We start from the raw sequence: 19,451 nt of genomic DNA, 5'->3' as shown, positions 1-19,451 counted from the left end.
ATACAATAGGCTTGGCTCAAAAAAAAGTGTTTTTCAGACTCGATATTCCTAATGGGGGATGTGACTATTTTATTTTTAGTAGCAAATTTGGATGTAGACTGACAGACATAGCTGAATGTCTTAATAAATCTAAATTTGAAGATTAAAAAAAACTTTTTTAGGGACTTCAGAGACTTAGAAATGTTCTATAGCCGTGTCCTTCCTAAAGCTGGCTGCTAGGGCTTCACCGCCTTTGCTTCCTTCTCAGCTCCTTGCGGATATAACGTCACGTCCCAGAACGGTACTATTTATTCGCCCGGGTTTCCAGATGAGTACCCGATCCTGAAGGACTGCGTCTGGCTTATCACGGTCCCTCCTGGCCACGGCGTCTACATCAACTTCACCTTGCTGCAGACGGAGGCGGTCAACGACTACATCGCTGTCTGGTAGGAGCGCCTCTGCCCATAGGCCCATCCGTCGTGGGGACAGGCGGTCCCCGCCGCCCCTTCCGCGGGCTCTTGTGTCACACGACATATTAAGAAATGCGCTTTTTTGGGTGGATATCGGAAATGAGATTTACCGACCGCATCCGGCGACGGAGAGCATAGATGTCCTGTAACACGGTCGATAAATTCAGGAGGACTCTGGTTATAGATTATTCCAAGATAATCTCACTTTACGTTTTTTGATGTGGTTTTTCCAAAAGGAAGGTGTGTTAGGATCCCTTGCACGATGAGAGCTCAGTGCCCGTAGGAATGTGGAGGAGGGAATCGCGCACAGCCCTCCGCCCCTCAGCCTCCGCAAACGTGGCGTGTGGGGCGCAAGCGGGCTGGGGACCTGGGTTCTGGTTCTGCTCCTGGGAGCCCCGCGGCCTTGGGCAGGTCCCCGTGTGGCCCTTGGCTACAGCTCCGCGTCGGTGGCAACAGCCCTCTCCTCTCTGCTTTGGGACGTGAGAGCTCACGGGGACCCTGGGATTGGGTGGCAGGTGCATGCAGTGCTGTGGAGGGGGCACTGGGGCTGCCCACTGGGGCTGTGCGGGTGATGAGGAGCTCGAGGCAGGCTGGGGAGCAGGATGGGCTGCACCAGACTGATGGGGCGCGGGGTGTGCGGGGCGCTGGGGGTCGTCCTGGAGGCTGGAAGACCCGGGAAGCCAGGGACCAGGGTGACCCGAGGTGTGGGTCCTGTGGGGTCAGGGAGCAGGCCCAGGAGGAGGCCGGGCTCAGTTCCAGGGGCCCCGGGCCGCCCTGAGGCTTGGGAAAGGGCCGGCTCTGTGAGAAGCGCCTTGTGGGAGGCGGGGGCCTGTCTCTTGTGCTGGACGGCACCGGAGGGTGAAGGGGACTTGAGGTACTAAAGGGACTCGGGATGCCATTTGGGAACCTGGGCGAGCTGAGTGGGGGTGGCCCGGAGCCCATGACCAAGACAACTCTCAGCCACCTTCGGTGCAAATTGGTGGCTTTACTGACGCCCAGGTGGGGCAGGGCAGGAAGGGCGGCTGCCCCGGGACTGTGGGGTCCCTCCCCACACGGGAGCCGTGGAGGCACAGCTGTGTCCACAGGGTCCCCGCGGGCCACGGGGGCTGCAGCGCCTGCAGGCCTCACCCCCCCCCCCCCGGGAAGTGGCACTTGCCCTCAAGGCGTCCCTTCCCTGGTGAGTCAGGCTACCCCGGGGAGGCTTCGTCCTGCTACCCTCTGGGACAGTTAGTGAGCTGGGGGACTCACGTCCACGGGCCTGCAACCCCTATCCCTGAGCAGCTGGTTCCCCCTCCCGAGGGCAGCAGGACAGCCCGGGAGGGGCCCCGGGTGGGGACAGTCCCTTCAGAAGCGCAGCAGGGCGAGGCCCCGGGCCTGGGGCGGCCCGACTGTGGGGCCGGCGGCTGCCGTGGGCTCTTCGCGATGAGCAGGGCCGCCTGTGGGGCGCCACGACACGGGCAGGACAGACACCGCAGCGTCCGGCCAACCTTGGCACATTAGACATTGCCACGTGTCCAGGCAGTGTCCACGCGTCACTCATACTTTGCTCACTTTGTGCAAAGCACAGCAGTCCGCTGAGTGTGTGTTCAGGCCTCCCTGGCTTTGGGGGGCTGCTGCATCCGGTAACCCGCCCGTGGCCGGGGCGCAGGGCCAGGTGCGCACCTGCTGTCCGCGTGTCCGCTCGGGCCTGGAGAAAGCCTCCTGCGGAAGAGGAGGGGCTGTGCCCTCAAAGTGCCCTGCCTTCTAGGGACGGGCCCGACCAGAATTCCCCTCAGCTGGGCGTCTTCAGCGGCAACACGGCCCTGGAGACGGCGTACAGCTCCACCAACCAGGTCCTGCTCAAGTTCCACAGCGACTTCTCCAACGGAGGCTTCTTCGTCCTCAATTTCCACGGTCAGTGCGTTTTCACCCCACGCACTAAGTGGGCGCGCTCCCTCGGGCTTCGCGGCCGGCGGTGTGGACGTGACCTCCGGCCCGGCCGAGCTTCCACGTTCCCTGGACCCCTGCTCGAGCCCCTGATTGATTTTGAAAATCAATCATTTGGAGAAAAGACCAGCAGTCCCTTCCATCTCGGGGGACCCACCCCCGTGGGTGCCCTCAGCATGAGGGGTGGGGGGCCCATCGAATGCCAGCATGGACCTGGCACCAGGCTGTGGGGGAACCGTTTCCCTTCCAGAATCTCGAAACGAGGTCAAGCCCCTTCGGCTTCATGTGTGCTTCAACGTGAGATAGTCCTGGTAGCTAGAGAACGTCCCAAAGCAGACGTAGATCCTGCAGCACACCGGGGCATTGAAACAACAGGAGAGGGGTGCTTTCTTTTCTGTTTTTTTTTGTTGTTGTTGTTATAATTTTGTTTATTCAGCAAATGTAATTGTGGTTTTTTTGTTTTTGTTTATCCCATAAACCATTTAGCATTTCAGCTCAAGAAATGCCAACCTCCCCCGGCAGTTCCACAGGCAGAAATGCTTACTGAGGATGAGGATTTTGAAATAGGTAATGAGTTCTTTGTTACAATATCACCAGCTCGCCCCATCTTTTTTCTTTTTTTTTTTTTTTAACACACCCACCCCTCACCGCAGTAGTTACTCAGATGAGTAGATGAGTATTTGTCGGAAATATCCCAGAGCATTGCTGGGGAGTCCGACGTACAGGTCATGTATCAAATAAATGTGTTTTTCTTCCCTCACCTCCTTTTGGCCATTTGAGTCTTGCTTTTGTCCTTTGGAACATGTCCCCACCTGCATTTGCTAGTTTGTATTTTTTCTTCTAAATAAAGTTTCCAGTGACAGATTTAGTTATTTGTGTTCAGTTAGAAAAGCATGTTCATGCCCTAGAAGGGCTTCATCATTTGTAGCTTAGATAACGATGATTCTAACTTTGACCTTTCATTGAAACTGGGATGTAATTGGTGAGTATATTTAATGATAATATTTAGAAATGGTGCTTCATCATCCTATATTAATGGCATATTTCATTAAATAATCATCAGGTCACATTAGGAAACCAGCCGTGGCATATGCTTGTGGTCTAATTGCTGTGACCCAGGATTTCTCTGTCTCGGCTACGAATCCAACACCCTGTTCTCACCCCATGTTTCAGACCACTGGTCAAACCACGTGATCCAATTTCTGCTCTACTCATAATGGCTCAGTTAATGGGAACATGGTGCTAATTAGGCCAAGGTCACGGGTTAGCCCTCTCTGGATGCATTAAAGCCATTCTCCTCTACATCCTTGAATCCCAAGCAACCCCAGTTCACTTTCTTTCTTTTTTTTTTTTTTTTCAATCGTAATTGCGGTGGGAAGGGGTGCAAACGTAGACACACCAGTCTTTGAAAAAGCCCTCCATGCAGCCTCTGCTGATATCAGGACAGCATTTTTATAACCGAAGAAGTGAAAATGGCACCATTTGATTGGACAGGCTAAGGAGGAATACCTCTGTTCACTGACTTGATTCGTTAAGTCGCCATCTATATGTTTAAAAGGTTCACACGCTGTGTGTGTCATGGAAACATACTAATTCCCAGGCGTGTTGGGTTTGACTCTTGCAGGGGATTTTGTGAAGTACCAGTGCCACCCCGGGTTCACATTGTCTGGGACAGACACGCTGACCTGCAAGCTCAGCGCCCAGCTGCAGTTCGAAGGCTCCCTCCCCACCTGTGAAGGTACGCGCCACCTGGTTCTGCACACGGACTCGTTCAGCAGGGGAAACCGGATGGCTCTTGTGGGTCTAGGCCTTTCTTGGATGGCTCCGGCCTCAGTCACTGTGTTATGACCTCCTTGCCACTAAAACTACCTGCGAACACAACTATCTAATTACCTTTCTCTTTTAGCTATCTCTAAAAGACGAATCAAAAGCATATCATAGAAAAGGTCTTGTTTTTTTCTTTCCCCAAGTTTGTCAGAAAATTTTCAAACATAAGGCAAAGTTGAAATAATCTAGAAATAAAAATCTGACTACCTACTACATAGGTTCCACCGTTAATGAACTATAGACATCCTTGGTCATGTGTCTGTTATCTTTCTATCCATCCATTAATTGTTACTTTTGAAGCACTTCAAGGCAAATCACAGGTATCACTATGATTCCCTCTAAATATTTTAATATGCATAAAATTATCTAGTTTACTATATTTCCTGTAAAATTCATAAACATTGAAATGCACATATGTTGCATACAAGAAGATACACACATTCCATATATTCAGTTATCTTTAAAATAAATAGAGCATTGGAATAACAGAAATCATAAAATAGCGCAAGATTTGAATCTATTGAGTCCACTGATTGGAGTATAATTAGATCACTTAAAAATATTTGAAATGCTCCACTCTCAAGTAGTATTGGTAGGAAAAAATATAAATAAGCTAAAATGGCTCTATGTAAGTCACATGTGTCATGGTTTGGCCAATCAAAAAGTCTTACAAATTAGAATAGTTTTTATTTTGTGACTTCAAAATCACAATAAACATTCAATTCATTTAAAGAATGGGACCTTTGCGCTTTCAAGGAATTTAAATATTATCATTCATTGGGGATAACGAAGCCCCTAAAAGGGCTCAAAATTTAGGCATAGAAGACCCAGTGACTCTAGATTCCCAGCAAGTGACCACAGGTAAATCATTAATCCCTTGGGCTCCGTCTGTAAGGAGGATGGTTAATTTGCCTTATTTATGGGATTTTGGTAAAGATGCAGAGACTATTAAATGAATTATCCTAATGTTTTGTAATGTTAATTATCTGCCCTAGTAAGAGGCAACTTTCTTTGTATTGCACTAGTATTGATTTTACAAGTGCTGGCACCCGGGGATTGATTCTTTTAGAATGTGCGCTTCCTTTGTGCTTGCTCATTTTGAATGAGAGGGAACCCTAGTCATCCAGGGGGAGGGAGACAATTTTCAACATCTGAAGGAAATCAGGAAAGAAGTAGTTTTAAATAACCATAATAACTCAGGCTAATTCTAAGAAAAACTGCTTTCAAATCATACCCCTGGGGAGAGCCGGTGGGTGCGGGCAAAGACGGTCCTCTCGGGAGCGCGCCCTCTTTGGCTCGCTGTCTGCTTTACCCGCTCAGGACCCACGTAGTTGCGGGGTCACGGACACTCTGCCTCACCCCTCCCTCACTTCAACTTGGGGCACCGCTCGTGGTGCTGAGTCAGGAGACTGAGTCATTACTTTCTTAGAAAAATCAGTGCGTTGGGACCATGTTACATCAGCAACACCCACCTACGGTGGATTTTTTTTTTTTTCTCAAGGTGCGAGGGGTTATGAAATGTTCATCCTTTTCCATTTTAGATACAAATTAATGGGGGTAAACCTTCACATATTTGGGGCACATTTAATTTCAACCAACAGTCTTTATGTTTCTCCGCATCGATGACTTCAAGCAAGGAGGCCTTAGCTGCTGAGTGGGGAAAGGCTTACGTATTTATTTAACATGCTACTCCAGAAAGGAGAAAAATACTTTATTATGTTGGCTATCCTAAGGTTAACCTCATTTTTATTTAAATGAAATTAATTCACGACAGTCCAGGAACAGAGTAAATCAGCACAACCTGAGCACCGTTCTCTAAATCACTCGGCCTCACACATGGTTCAAGGAAGACTCAGTTAACAAGACACATTCTCTGTCCTCAGGCCAGAGGCTCCCACGTCCTACTGTACGCGGAGCAATTACTACAAAGGATAACGCAGTTTGCTTCTCTTTCAATTCACGAGTAAATATGCTTAAAACAAACCGAGAGTTATCTTAGCTGTCATTCCCTAAATACATTATTTTAAAAAAGGAAATGGGGGCTTGGATGTCTCTTATCACATAAGCATTTAATGACAGTCTTTCTATTATTCGGTAGGGCTCAAGGGGAAGGAGTGTACAATCCCCCAATAAATTATTGGTGGGAAATTGTGTGAGTTATGAGTCCTACTAAGGTCTTCTTTGAAAATTATGACCACTCTTAGGGTGATTGATTGTTCCTTAGGAAGAGTGGGAGCAAATCGTTCCTTGAAAGTTAGCATCCTATGCAGATAAATAATACCTCGTTGGATGCTCATCTTAGAAAACACAGTGAGGGTCTGGAATATTTTCCAGCACCACCAAGTGATTCTCTCCTCCTCTCTGAACACTGGCTGAGTGCCCTATGGTCGAAATCAATTCTGACACTGTCTATGTGGACACAGTGTCCGGCCCCCACAGGTTAAGGGCTCAGTCCTAAAAGACAGCTCCCCCTTCGAGAGGCCAGTCACAAATCCAGGTTGTCACCTGTGCTCCTGACTGACCTGCTATAGATAAGAAGTCCTCACAATCGCTTCTTTGGGTTTTATCCTACGTAATAATGGCTCACATAACCTACGGGAACATTGACTTACATTTACCAGTTATATCCTTGGTGGTTAGAATTGTATTCTGTATCCTTTATTATATGAAGGGTACTAGTGAGCAGTCAGATGAAGAGGTGCAGGGTTCAGGGCCTGGAAGGGGTCTCAGCACTGGAGCTTCTGCACCCTGGAATTGGGCTATAAGAATGTTCATTGAGCTAATCTCACCCCTTGTCCCTCTTTGAACCCACTGCTTCACCAGAGGTCTGTGAGTGGAGCAGGAATTTCCATCACTGGGGCTTTCTGGTGACCAGCCCCATCCTGAGTGGGGCTACCGAGGGCCCCACTCCGAGTCACCTTATTAGCTAAACTCAGGTGTAATTCGAAGGGGCTCCTCAGGACAAAAATACTTTCAATATGCAGGAGATTCCAAATGTTTTAGAACCTCTGCCAGGAACACGGGACAGAGGCCAAGTATATTTTATGCTAGAAGAATGTCCCAGAAGTGACTTTCCTCGTGTTAAGGAAAGAGGAGCACTTCAAAAAGTAAAGAGAAGCAGTGACAAAGTTCTGTGACAAGAAAGGTCATGTGGAGTGTCCAGGAAAGACGAGACGACTCCTACCACTCTGCTCTTAGGGTGTGTTTGGGGAAGACGCATTAAGTGGATGGAAACCTAAAAAGTGGGCCAACTTTTAAAGGTCTTCAGGGGCACCTGGAAGGCTCCATTGATTAATCATCTGACTCTTGATTTCATCTCAGGTCATGATTTCAGGTCTTGGGATTGAGCCCTACGTGGGGTCTGGGCTCAGTGGCGAGTCTGCCTAAGATTCTCTCTCCCCTGCCCCTCCCCATACTCTGCTCATGCTCTCTCAAGCTCCCTCCCTCGCTCTCAAATAAATAAATACATCTTAAAAAGTAAAAAGGTCTCCAGTATCAGGTAGCTTCAGCCTGTGGACAGTGCAGATCCATCAGTGGTTTTTAAAATATTCAACCTAAAACATGGAAACATATGTTGTCAGTGAACACTGGAGACAACCAGTGCCCTTCAGATAATGAGCATTTCATGGAAAGCTCAGGCGTGACCATAATACCCACCTCAAGGGCTTCAGGTGACGGCTTTCCCACTTGTTCATAGAGTTCTCTTTCCCAATTCTCCGGGACCTATGGATGCTTATAAGAATTCATTTTAATTATTAATATGAACTAATGTTTGACTGCACTGCTTCTGCCGAAGCCCTGCAAGCTGCATTGAATAATTTTTAAGCCTCACATTTAATGTTTCTTCAAAAATAAGCTAAGGGAATAACTCATGCAGAGGTGTGGTGATTCAGAACTCAGGTGAATGTCTCAGAGAGGCCCTTTCTTTCCGAGGTGCCTGATGGGAACCTCACACAGATGCTCCCCATAGTGGGAGGTAGCCAGTGTCCCCCGCGGAGATAGGGTGTGTTTACACTGTGAGTGCTGATGGAGAAACGCGCACAGCCGGGCTGGGCCCGTGGAAAGCCCACAGTCTCTGAACGTTTCCCACTGTGGGTGGGCGTTGCTCCTGGCAACAGGTTTACAGCAAGGGACAGGAAGGAGTAGGCACCTAGGAAGGAGCAAGAGAAACAAAGGAATCAAAAACACGCTCGCTCCCAGGGAGACATACCCAAGTGCATTTTAAAACAATGCATAGGTCTGGAAAAAATATTAAGTGTTATAAGCAAAAGGAAACAAAGAATGTCACATATTTTCATTGAATCTTCTCTAAGCATCAGAAGCAGCATATTGAGGAAAATGGAGGGAATAAAAATAACTGTGCTTATGATTGTGCTTGTGATTTATCACCACTCACAGCTCTCAAACCCTGTCCGCTCTCCAGGTGGCTTCCAGCCACTTAGCAGACAGTTTCCTGTTTCTGGATGACACCGAGTTCCAGTGTTGCCTAATAACTATAGTGGTGGTGATGAAATCAGAAGGAGGCGGTTTGGGCTAAAGGCTTCCCATGTGTAATAACAGCAGGATGAACTGTGCAGGGGCAGCGACACCTTTATTCAGGAGGAGGCACGCGCGGGGTCAGACCATCCCAGGCCTTGAAACACCTTTGGCCCCTGTACTGCTTCAGCCCGAAGGAAAGCATTTACATGTGTCTATGTAATCATGACCCGACATGTAGCTTTATTGCTCTCCGGTCTCATCGGAGCAGAGGAACGCTCTGACTCTCACTGCGAAGTCAAAGCAGGTCCGTGGAGATTCTCCAACCCCAGGCCCTCACAAATGCCTCCAGATAGAAAATCTTTTTTTTTTTTTTTTATTGTGTTCTCTTAGAAAATGCCAAAATGTTCATTTCTAAAAGGGCATAGTATATTTTACAGGGTGACCTTAGCACCATCACAGAGGAAATTACTTTCTAAACTAAATTGCTTTAGTCTGACTGTCTTGAATTATTATTTTTTATATATAACTTACCTTTAATTAACATTGTAAATATTCTTAAAAATCTACCTAAAATACTTCTTTATTAAAAGGACTCTGTGAAATGATTCATCTTTGGTGATCTCATGCATAAACATTTTCTAAATTTTAAGGTACATCTGAATAAGAACACCAAGATAAATGAAAGAAAAAAAAGGCAAAATTGCCTTTTAATAAGACAGTTACTTAAATTAAAATGTATTGCATAAATTTTTCCCACCTGTTTGGGAAATTATATCAAAATATATGTAGTAAGAATATAAATTTAATTAATCAATATAAAGTTATTTAACTAGTTGCATTTAATAAATGTAAATTTAATGTAATTAGTTAAAAGGAGATAATTCAACCAATAAGACACAATTTCCTCTAACAAAAGCTCCTTTTCATGAAGGAAAAGCTGATCATTTAACTTTAAAATTTTATAAATAGTTTTGCTATATCTGTGTTTACCTTTGAATCATTATCAATATATTATATATTTTTTTCTTGATAGTTGTATAAATAAACTGTTTCTGGAAGATAAATTATCAATGAAATAAACTACTAATTAGGAGACTGGTGATTTTCCTTTGTGTGTTCATACCTATGTGGATCAGTTTTATTTTGAAAGCCTTAAGTAAAGAAAATAGGAAAGCAGGAGGGAAAAAGTATGTCAGTGTGCCCTCTGCACAGTCTTTTTTTTTTAAGATTTTATTTATGTATTTATTCATGAGAGACACAGAGAAAGGCAGAGACACAGGCAGAGGGAGAAGCAGGCTCCCTGCAGGAAGCCGGAATCCTGGGACCCCAGGGTCACGCCCTGAGCCAAAGGCAGATGCTCGACTGCTGAGCCCCCCAGGTGTGCCCCCTACTCTGTCTTAATGATTCATTCGTAATGCTAAACTGACAAAGAATTCATTATAATAAATTGATCCTTTAGAAATCACTACTCTTACTTGACCTTGTAACAACCCAGAGATCCAATATGGCTTTCAGCCCAGGTCTCTGACTCATCTCTTATCACGGTCCTGAACAATTTTTAAACATCCAGTGTTCAAAAATAACTATCCTAAATATAATTAAAAGCATAATCAAAGGCAAAAAATAAATACAGTTTATCTATTACTGTATGTAGTTGCACAATGTTTTTGTAATATTGCATTGAGAAGGTGAAGTCTTACTTGGTAGCTGAATTGGGAAAACATGAGATCCTAGGATCAAATCCGTAATGCACCTGCCCCAAGTCAAGGTGTGTGGGCAATAAAGTCATAGAAAGTTCCTACAGTGAAAGGTACATGGTAATCACTCCTCTCTCAGCACGTCCCCCCTTCACACGCAGAGGGTCATCAGCTGGTGAAGCAATTGTGTTGCTTCACCACCTTTTTCCAGATAGAGGAAACTTTCAGGTTCCACGTTTCTTTTCAATTTGGCACCTTTATCACACTTGGCTACCCCACACTTGTGTCAGTGACCTAATCTCTTTGACCCTACATTTCCTTAGAGGTAAATGGGATCTATCTATGTGTCTTTGTATCTACCTAATGACCCTTATATTGACATATGTATTATACACACACACACACACACACACACACACACGTGTGTGTATATAATTCTTGTTTAAATCATAAGATGGTATTAAAATGTTACTCGTTATTATTGACTGTTGTTCTCCTGCTCTGTTTGTGCCCTGTATTAAATTTGGCCATAGCTCATTAGGATTGGTCCCCGACCACCATCGTTGGCTTAAAAATAGGAATAGAAACAGGAATAGAAACTCTCCTATTGAAATTGGATTCATTTTGTTAAGGAAAACTTTTACCGGTATTTTCCTCATTAGCACAATGCCCTGCAAATGAAGTCCGGACAGAGTCTTCTGGAGTCATCCTCAGTCCAGGTTACCCAGGCAACTATTTTAACTCCCAGACATGCTCGTGGAGTATTAGAGTGGAACCAAACTATAACATCACCATCTTTGTGGATACATTCCAAAGTGAAAAGCAATTTGACGCACTGGAAGTATTTGATGGTAAGTTTCTTCTTCTTTTTTTATTCTTTTTTAACCTACCAATGACCTTTACCTAGTGTGATAAAAACACCATCGTGACGTTTTTGTTACACAAGGATTTTCACATACTCTTGAGTTAAATTTTATCTCCCCCAAACAGATAATGAATTATTCCTGCACTTGTGCCATCTCAAGAGTCTGTGGAACATGAACATACTTTTGTTAATGTTTCGACTTTTAAGCGATTAATATACTAGTGATGCACTCTGAAAATGTCCTGAATTTACTTGAAGCATTATTTAATTCTTTCATGTGGGGATTTACAATAGATGACCTCATCCAGCTCTTCCTTTCTCTCTAAGTATTCTATTGATTTAGAAGATATTTTAGGAAACTTAAGAGAGCTAAAGGTACTTTAAGCAATTTAAACAATTATTTTGCTAGAACTATATAAAAATAGTGGCTCCCAGAGATTTCTAAATGATAAATGCTACAGAATTCTTTAATGTCTGATTTAAAAAAAATGATTTTTTTAAAAAAAAGTACAATGCACTTACCCAATGTTAATACTGTTTTCAACTCTAGTCTTACACATTTTTACACATTTCTAATGAATTTATTAATATAACAATGACATTCTTAAAAGTAGCATGTGGTTGAATTATCAATTTGAAATGGAGATGATGGTAATATTTTTCTTTGTATAGAAGCATTATCATAGCCCAGAAAATTAGACCAAGATACAATTATGGCCGTACATAATAACTAGGCTTTTGCATGTTTTGATGGACTCATCACCGAGTTCAGTAAAATAACAATCAGCTCAGAAAAAAAATTACTGTAATTGATTCTGTGTGTGTGTCTATGCCCTCTACTTCCTTGAAGAATCCTAATAGTCAAGTTGTTCATATGGGTAGACACCGCATGAATCAGTTTATGTATTTCCTAAGATCATGAGCTAGTAAATTGGAAATAAATTCACGCTTACATATGTAGAAACAGCAGTATTTTCATTTTCAGAGTGTTTTTTTCAAGTGTATGTTAAACAAGCATGGGCTACGGAAGACCTCTTCTGTGGTCTTTAGGATGGAAAGACGTAATTTATTAGCCAAGCACAAAAATGGAATTCTTACGTCAATGAGAAACCAGATAAACTCAATTCTGAGGTCAATTAGGTGACATATAAGAATAAAGTAGGTGAGGAGCCTGCTTGTGGGAATGTGCGTGTGTGTATGCATATTCCTATCCATGCTGTATGTAATGAAATATATTTACATAATTACTTTAAATCTGTCCACGTTCCCTTGTGTGACCATAGTTGAATTGGAATTTAGCTAACAGTGTTTTCTCTGCTTCCAATTGCAGGAGCAGTCATTACCAGTATTTTTTCCTAAGTGCTTGTTTGATCCCCCAAAAATATGGGTGGGTCACACCCATTACAAACCACAAAGCAGATAACAGAGAGAAATATCAAAGCAGATGCTGTTAAAATTACCAGAGATCCATGGTTAGCTTTGTTCTAGTCTCAAAGATTTGTCTATAAAATTAAAGGGCAGAGTTTTATATGAATATTTTATCAAGTGTTAGCATTTTTCTTGCATCGAGTGTCATGTTTATCTCACCTCTCTCTGTTCCGTAAGATAGTGGTTCCAACTCAGCTAATGAGTCGGAAAAAAAAAAAAAAAAAAAAGACGCGTTGAAAATACTGATTTTAGACTTTATTATCCCAGGAGTACATTTCTGTCTGAAGCTCCAGAAGTGGATATTCCTCAATTTAAATAAATAAATAAATACATACATACATACATACATAAATACATAAAATCATAATAGAACTCAACTGAGAAAGGTGTCGACATAAAGATTGTGGCGTTCACTTGTAAAATGCTTAATAGTGTCCATGCTGGGGCAAGAGGCTCCACAGTGGCTCTGTATTGTACACGTGCTGAGCTGGATGTGTATTTTCAAAGTCCTTCGAGTCCTTGCCGAAGCTGTTTACATGTTATGCAAAGAGAACAGATGGAGAGTGATGAAGAATTAGTTGCTGGATTAAGAACACCTGAAGCTCTCCTCTTGAGTACTGTCACGAGAAGTGATACCGTAAAACTTCATAAATGCAGGTTAATTTCCGACTGGTATTTTATTTTAGAATAGATAGTATCTCTTTAGACACAACGGAAAACCAGCACACAAAACACATTAGTCTTCTTTAATCATAAAATATGGTCGTCCTTGTATGGGACATCTTCCAGGAAACTGGGAAGTAGCATCTTATCTGATCCTACTTTGCTCCGGTGAAACTCAACATTGCCTGGTTCATCCCCAATGTACTAGTTTTTTGAATTCGTTGACTAGGGTTGCCATCCCAAAGTGACAACACGGAGGGGCTGAGGCAACAGAAACGTGTTTCCTCCCAGTCCTGGAGACAGGAAGTCCAGGACGCAAGTGTGGGCAGGGCTGGTTTCTCCAAGGCCCCTCTCCCTGGCGTGTGGGTACCATCTGTCCTCATGTCCCCTCCGCCCCTTGGTGTGTGTCCGTGTCCTGATCTCTTCTCTGTGCAGGGTCTCCAGTTCTACTAGATTAGGGTTCATTCCAGGGTCCTCAGCTGACTTTAATGACCTCTTTAAAGACCTCACCTCCAGGTATAGACACACTCCTAGATACTGACCTGTAACATATGCATTTGCAGGACAACAATTCTGGCCAGAACAGGCATTTTTTCTTATTTTTAAATAATTTTAACCACTCTCATTGGGGGTTACACAAAAAGTGAAGTTGTGGTTTCCTGGTTCCTTTGCATGAATAAAAATCCTACATACAACTCTCGAAGCTAGTCTCATACCCTGATAACATCTGGCAGTGAGGACCACATTCTCCCACCCATAATGTGCTCCCTGGGACTGACCTGCATGATGTAGAAAAGCCACCCAGATGTCAGACTAGGAGGTGGCGCTGAGTTCTCCAGCAGAGGCTGTTGTAGCCGACGCCCAGGAAGTGCAAATGCAGCTTCTGTACTCAGGAAAGCAATTCCTCCCAGGAAGTGACATCGAGTCATGGAGCCAAGAGTCATGTTAGCTGACTGTATGCTGCACTTGCTTCTATTAACTATATTTTAGATTTTGACTTTGTGACTTGAATTTTAAAAAATTTCAAATGTACCAAAAGGTGAAAAAATTTAAAAATACCGATGTGGACTCATTACTTGATGTAATGAATTTTAGGGTTTTTGTCAAATTTACCATGGGCTCTGTTTTTTTTGTTTTTGTTTTTTTGTTTGTTTTGTTTTGTTTTGTTTTTTAAGAGGCAGGGAGCACAGAGAAATTCAGGGACTCCACTTATATCCTATACCATGTGCGCCTCTCCTAGAAGGAAATAGTACTGAAGGGGACAGGGTGGTGGGTCACGCTTGCACATGTTCTATGGTTCCTTCTCTACCTCTGTCCATCTGTCTGTCTATCATGTAACTGTGCATCTCCAGTTATACCATGTCCTACCTACGCACACATACACATAATTTATATATGGCACACCTTTGAATTTTTACACAATCGCTATCATATTTAACTGCAGTTAGATTTCTTCAGTCATCAATATGCTGTTTTAAGAATCGCCTATGCCAGTAAGTGTTTATCTAGCTCATTAATTTTAAATGTGCATAGAATTCCTTTTCATGGCACTTGTAATTATTTTCTAAGATGTCAAAATGCTACTTAAGATCTAGGTTTTGCTATGCTGAGACAATGCTGGAGGAAACTTTTGGCTATAAAAATAACACTAGCGCACATGTGCTGAAGTTTATAGAAATATCATGGACCCTCAGTTTTATTGGACATTACAGAATTGCTCTCCACAGTTATTTTACTAATTTATTCTTCTACCAGTATCACATGAAAGTCTGTAATTCCCCATATGCTTACAAGATTGTCCATACTAATGATGATAAATAAATCTCATTTATTTTAATAGCTCCTATTTTACAGGTAAGGTTCATGGGATCTACTTAGTGTGTGTTAACAATGAGAGATTATTTTGATTGGTTATTATTTTTTGATTGTTTTTTTTTAATTAGGGAATATATTTTTTGTTTTATTCATTTGGAACTCTGTTTCCTTTGAAGTAAGTAAGTAATGTGCATTTAGACTCCTAAACTTAATAAAAAGCTAACCGTGGTCTGCATTTCATAGGTGCTAGCTCATATTTGAACTTTTTGTTTGTTTTTCTGTTTTGTTTAGGTTCTTCTGGTCAGAGTCCTCTGCTAGTGGTCTTAAGCGGAAACCACACTGAACAATCCAATTTTACGAGCAGGAGTAATCAGTTATATCTCCGCTGGTCCACTGATCATGCAACCAGTAAAAAAGGATTCAAGATTCGATATACAGGTAAGTAAGTGGGGTTTAGATTTAGCATAAAAACATTTTTAATACAAGAGATCTGCGGTAAATAAAAAAAAATTGAGAGAGATTTATAATATAAACCTAATTTCCAAAGATGAGTAATTAACTCCCATAGAAATAACATCATGTGAAATTATTCTGAATGAGGAATCTCCAAACTGTAGCAGGTAAAAGAAATCATTTGTTGAGCAATATTCTAAAAATCATTACTAAAATCATAAAACTTTGAGTTGACATAGGGTAAACAAAACCATTTCCTCTAAAAGATTAACTAATATATACTGATTTGAAAGTAGGTTTAAATGCTAAGGAAACAAACAGGAAGAGATATTTGTATTGCTATTAGATTTGTAAGTGATAACCTCTTACTACTAATAAATAGTATGTATTTTTATTGATTATCTGAATGCCTCTATTTGTAGGCTACATATATGTATACATATATGTATAGACACATACATTTTTTTAAGATTTTATTTATTCATGAGAGACACAGGGAGAGACAAAGACACAGGCAGAGGGAGAAGCAGGCTCCCTGCAGGGAGCCCGGTGAGGGACTCGATCCCAGAACCCTGGGATCACACCCGGAGCCCTAGGCCGACTCTCAACCGCTGAGCCACCCAGGTGCCCCAACACATAGAAAATTAATATGGGTTTACATATGTATATTTCCTCTGAACATTTGTCCTCTCCCCATATATCTTAATTATTCTCTGCCAGTGTTACTTATATTAATTAAACCGGTCAATATATCTATGTACATTAGATCCTGTGTACATTTGCCAATATGACCTGACCCACACCTAAGGTTTACACTGTCCTACAGAAACAGTAGACAATTTAAATTCCTCAGATATGTTAATTAACTAAGAAAAAAATCTATGCTTTTCTCAGCATCTCACTCAGCGATTTCCCATGGTGATAACTGAGATACGTTTCCCTAAGGAAGATGCCCATTGGCTACATTTAACTGAGCAATAGCTAACAGGGGATTGCGGATTCCTATGTTGGTGTTTTATGTGGTCAGCGGTGAGGAACATTCTGAGGAGGAGCAGCAAAAAGTATAGTTTTTTTTTTAAAGATTTTATTTATTTATTCATGAGAGACACACACACACAGAGAGAGAGAGAGAGAGAGAGAGGCAGAGACACAGGCAGAGGGAGAAGCAGGCTCCATGCAGGGAGCCCGACGTGGGACTCGATCCCGGGTCTCCAGGATCACACCCTGAGCCTAAGGCAGACACTTAACCACTGAACCACCCAGGGATCCCCATAGTGGTTTTAAGAATAAGATTTCAACTCTCCGGTTGGTAGACATCATGAAATATTAAAAGGTTTCAAGGTTTTGAAAAGGCTCCTGATGTGTAGACAGTGGGCATGAAATCTGGTCATTCTTTCTTGGTAAAGTCTAATAAAATACCCAGACCTTCGTTTCTCTCCCCTTCTCTCAAAGCAGTTATTCAAAATGCTTATTAACAAAGAGCTCACGGATCAAACAGTTTCCCTTAGACTGAGCTAGGAGAGTATTAGGGCAATGATTGGCTTTGTGTTCATCACGTTCCTTGATTTGAAATAAATATTGAGACCTTTAGAATTGTTTGAATTTATGTCCAACGTGCAAAACTGGACATTGCAGGGGAAATCGCGGTGAACCTAATTCATCTCCTCCTATCTTCAGCAAATAACCTAGTAGCCTGGTGATATGATTATACCTTGAATTTTAGTTCATTATAAAACAAGAAGATTCTCTTTGTTAAACTGTGTTGGGAGAGTAGGAAATTGGAGAACTTCAGAGACGGCTATAAATGTTTGTTTTGTCAGTGGATGCATCTATCTTTTAACAGATTTTCATTTAAAATCCAGTGATTCGGTGACCTCTGCTAGGAGTTCATCACCAGTGGTTTTAGCGCAGTGATTAAATGAACACGTCTCTGTTATAAAGCAGTGTGGGCAAGGGGGCTCGAGCCTGTAATATGACCACATGTCGTATCTTACACCCCTGCTTGTCCCACGTGTATGAAATACTGGTCATCCGGACATGGGATTGATATAATTGATGAACATGATTTGAAGCTGAAAGCAAAAGACACAAAGCAAGTGCTGTCCAAAGCTGATTCTAGACGACGCAGTACAGGTGAACGCAGAGTTAGTAATGGTCCTTCGATACTAAATGAAGTGAGTGAGCTTCACTGGGACAGTGAAAGCTACAGATTGGTCAGATATACATCCAGAAATTCCAGAATCTCTGACTGGCCAGTCTTCTCCCAGAGTGGACGCCTCCCTGCTTTCCCAAGACACAACCAGCAGTTGGAGGACTGAGCGTTGGTCCTCTTATTTCTTACCATGGCCAGCAAACCTGTCTAGGTGGGGCCGCGTGCTCTAACCTTTCCCTTTTGTTCTCAGGCCTCTAGTTCACCCCCTGGCCTCCTCCATATCTCATTCTAGGTGAGTTAGGAGAGAAGAAGTGTCTTGAAACCCTGGTGGTAGAAAAAGACTAACAAATAGGAGAGAAAATGGACAGTTACCAGACTCAACAGGGTAAAACAATCCTGCACGTTATATCCCATAACAGATTAAACTATGACAAAAATCCCAGGTGGGGCAGCCCGGGTGGCTCAGTGGTTTAGCACCACCTTGACCCAGGGCATGATCCCAGGATCTAGGATCAAGTCCCACGTCGGGGTCCCTGCATGGAGCCTGCTTCTCCCTCTGCCTGTGTCTCTGCCTCTGTCTCTGTGTGTCTCTCATGAATAAATAAATAAAATATAAAAAAGAAAAAAATCCCAGGTGATGTGGAATGAATTATGTGGTCTCTCTGTGTCCCTCCGGGGCCGTTACAGGCTTAATCTTCTCTCTACCTTTAGAGCAGGATCTACAGCCTACTCCTTCCTATAAATTATCTTTTTGTTTTAACAGTTGGTAGCCAAGATGCTTGAGTATACTCATTCCTTCCCTAAAATAAATATTTTTGCTCATTCAAAACTTACAAAATTTGGTCTAGAACAAGGACATAGAAGACGGCACAGCTGATGGGGCAGTGAATTGGAAGTTTCTCGTAATGATAGTGAATTTTTTTTTAAGATTTATTTTATTTTATTTTATTTATTTATTTATTTTTTAATAAAATAATTTTTATTGGTGTTCAATTTACCAACATACAGAATAACACCCAGTGCTCATCCCATCAAGTGTCCCCCTCAGTGCCCATCACCCACTCACCCCCACCCCCCACCCTGCTCCCCTTCCACCACCCCCAGTTCGTTTCCCAGAGTTAGGAGTCTTTATGTTCTGTCTCCCTTTCTGATATTTCCCACACATTTCTTCTCCCTTCCCTTATATTCCCTTTCACTATTATTTATATTCCCCAAATGAATGAGAGCATACACTGTTTGTCCTCTGATTGACTTACTTCACTCAGCATATACCCTCCAGTTCCATCCACGTTGAAGCAAATGGTGGGTATTTGTCGTTTCTAATGGCTGAGGAATATTCCATTGTTTACATAAACCACGTCTTCTTTATCCATCATCTTTCGATGGACACCGAGGCTCCTTCCACAGTTTGGCTATTGTGGCCATTGCTGCTAGAAACATCGGGGTGCAGGTGTCCCGGCGTTTCACTGCATCTGTATCTTTGAGGTAAATCCGCAACAGTGCAATTGCTGGGTCGTAGGGCAGGTCTATTTTTAGCTCTTTGAGGAACCTCCACACAGTTTTCCAGAGTGGCTGCACCAGGTCACATTCTCAACAGTGCCGGAAGGTTCCCCTTTCTCCGCATCCTCTCCAACATTTGTGGTTTCCTGCCTTGTTAATGTTCCCCATTCTCACTGGTGTGAGGTGGGATCTCATGG

The 19,451-nt window shown here is 43.0% G+C and overlaps 1 protein-coding gene across 1 annotated transcript in view; it reads left to right on the top strand.

Annotated features, from left to right (window-relative positions):
- Positions 1-19,451, top strand: part of CSMD1 (CUB and Sushi multiple domains 1) — a 1,871,580-nt gene that overhangs the window by 1,722,366 nt on the left and 129,763 nt on the right. Inside the window, 6 exon segments of the mRNA XM_072775779.1 lie at positions 248-425; positions 2,197-2,342; positions 2,862-2,942; positions 4,000-4,113; positions 11,041-11,229; positions 15,441-15,587. Coding sequence (XP_072631880.1) covers positions 248-425; positions 2,197-2,342; positions 2,862-2,942; positions 4,000-4,113; positions 11,041-11,229; positions 15,441-15,587 — 855 coding nt within the window.

Source organism: Canis lupus, chromosome 15 (assembly GCF_048164855.1).
Source record: "Canis lupus baileyi chromosome 15, mCanLup2.hap1, whole genome shotgun sequence".
NCBI classification, from domain to species: Eukaryota; Metazoa; Chordata; class Mammalia; order Carnivora; family Canidae; genus Canis; species Canis lupus.
This window is presented reverse-complemented; position numbering and strand designations above follow the sequence as displayed.